Source organism: Rhea americana, unplaced genomic scaffold (assembly GCF_003343005.1).
Source record: "Rhea americana isolate MKP2758 unplaced genomic scaffold, rheAme1 scaffold_159, whole genome shotgun sequence".
NCBI classification, from domain to species: domain Eukaryota; kingdom Metazoa; phylum Chordata; class Aves; order Rheiformes; family Rheidae; genus Rhea; species Rhea americana.
This window is the reverse complement of record NW_028185694.1, coordinates 1,930,905-1,931,961: the sequence shown is the minus strand read 5'-3', so window position 1 is coordinate 1,931,961 and position 1,057 is coordinate 1,930,905. Positions and strand designations below refer to the sequence as shown.

Below are 1,057 nucleotides of genomic sequence, written 5' to 3'. Positions count from 1 at the left end.
AAAAAAAAGGAGAGAGAGAAAAAAGAAAGACTCTGCTTTTAGCCTAAAGGCTGAAGTGCCTTTAACTTAACTCTTGGAAGGATTAGGATTTCTGAACCCTTCTCCATCTCTCTCAACTGGGACCGATCGCAAATCTTGAGAGAGATTGGAAATACCAGGTCTGAAGACCTAGARGCTTAGTGCTTAAAAAAAGAATATAAAAAACCTCCCTCTCACTACCTTTCCGAGGTTTAGATGTTTTAAATGGGGAAATATAACTCCCTTCCCACTCCTTCCGGAGGGCATGGATTTCTTACTGAAATAAATTATATTTTATACACTCACACGGAGAAACGCCATTTGAAACAGCAGACGGACAAATCAATCTGTCCCAATGGAAAATAAACCTGACCCCAAAGGATCCCCAAGTCACATTTCTCCCTTAGGCGTGTCCTTTTCCTGAATTATTTCCACATCAGACAGCAAATCTCGACCTTAACTGATCGGGAGACGCTCTAACATGGCGTTTTGAGAGGATGGGTATTACACGCCACGAACCGCACACAAAGACAGGTAGTTCGTCTGACACAAATAAACACACCGCGACGGCGAAGCGTGAGGCTGAAAGATATAAATTAAGCTGGGTGGGGAAATGAAAAAAAAAAATAGTAATAAAAAGGGGGGGTGTCTCCGCGGGTCATTTCCCTCCCGGGGCATTTCCCCCGTGCCGCCCGACCAGCCGCACCAGCGGCCCCGGCTCCCCCGCCCCGGCCGCGGCCCCGTCCCGCCCGCGGCCTGGCGAGGCCCCGCGGCGCCGCCCCGCCGCCCCTCACCAGCAGGCTCTCCACGTTGACCGGCGAGCGGGGGTCGCGGATGAGGGACTCCAGCTTCCTCTGGCGGCCCTCGAGCATCCCCGGCGCCGCCTCCGGCGCCAGCGGAGCCGCCGACATCTTCACCGCCTGCTGCTGGCTCATCGCACCGCTCGCCGGGCGGCGGCGGCGCGGCACCCACCCCGCCGCCGCGGGGGAGGAGACTGAGCGGGGCGGCCCCGCGGCCTAGCGCCGCGCCGGGCCCTGCC

The 1,057-nt window shown here is 56.5% G+C and overlaps 1 protein-coding gene across 3 annotated transcripts in view; it reads right to left on the bottom strand.

Moving 5' to 3' along the window:
* Positions 1-1,051, bottom strand: part of ROCK2 (Rho associated coiled-coil containing protein kinase 2) — a 93,631-nt gene extending 92,580 nt beyond the window's left edge. For all 3 annotated transcript variants that reach the window (XM_085299991.1, XM_085299992.1, XM_085299990.1), the window contains exon 1: positions 813-1,051. In XM_085299991.1, coding sequence (XP_085156117.1) covers positions 813-953 — 141 coding nt within the window. In that variant the 5' untranslated portion in view covers positions 954-1,051. The remainder of the gene's footprint in view (positions 1-812) is intronic.
* Positions 1,052-1,057: the final 6 nt, after the last annotated feature.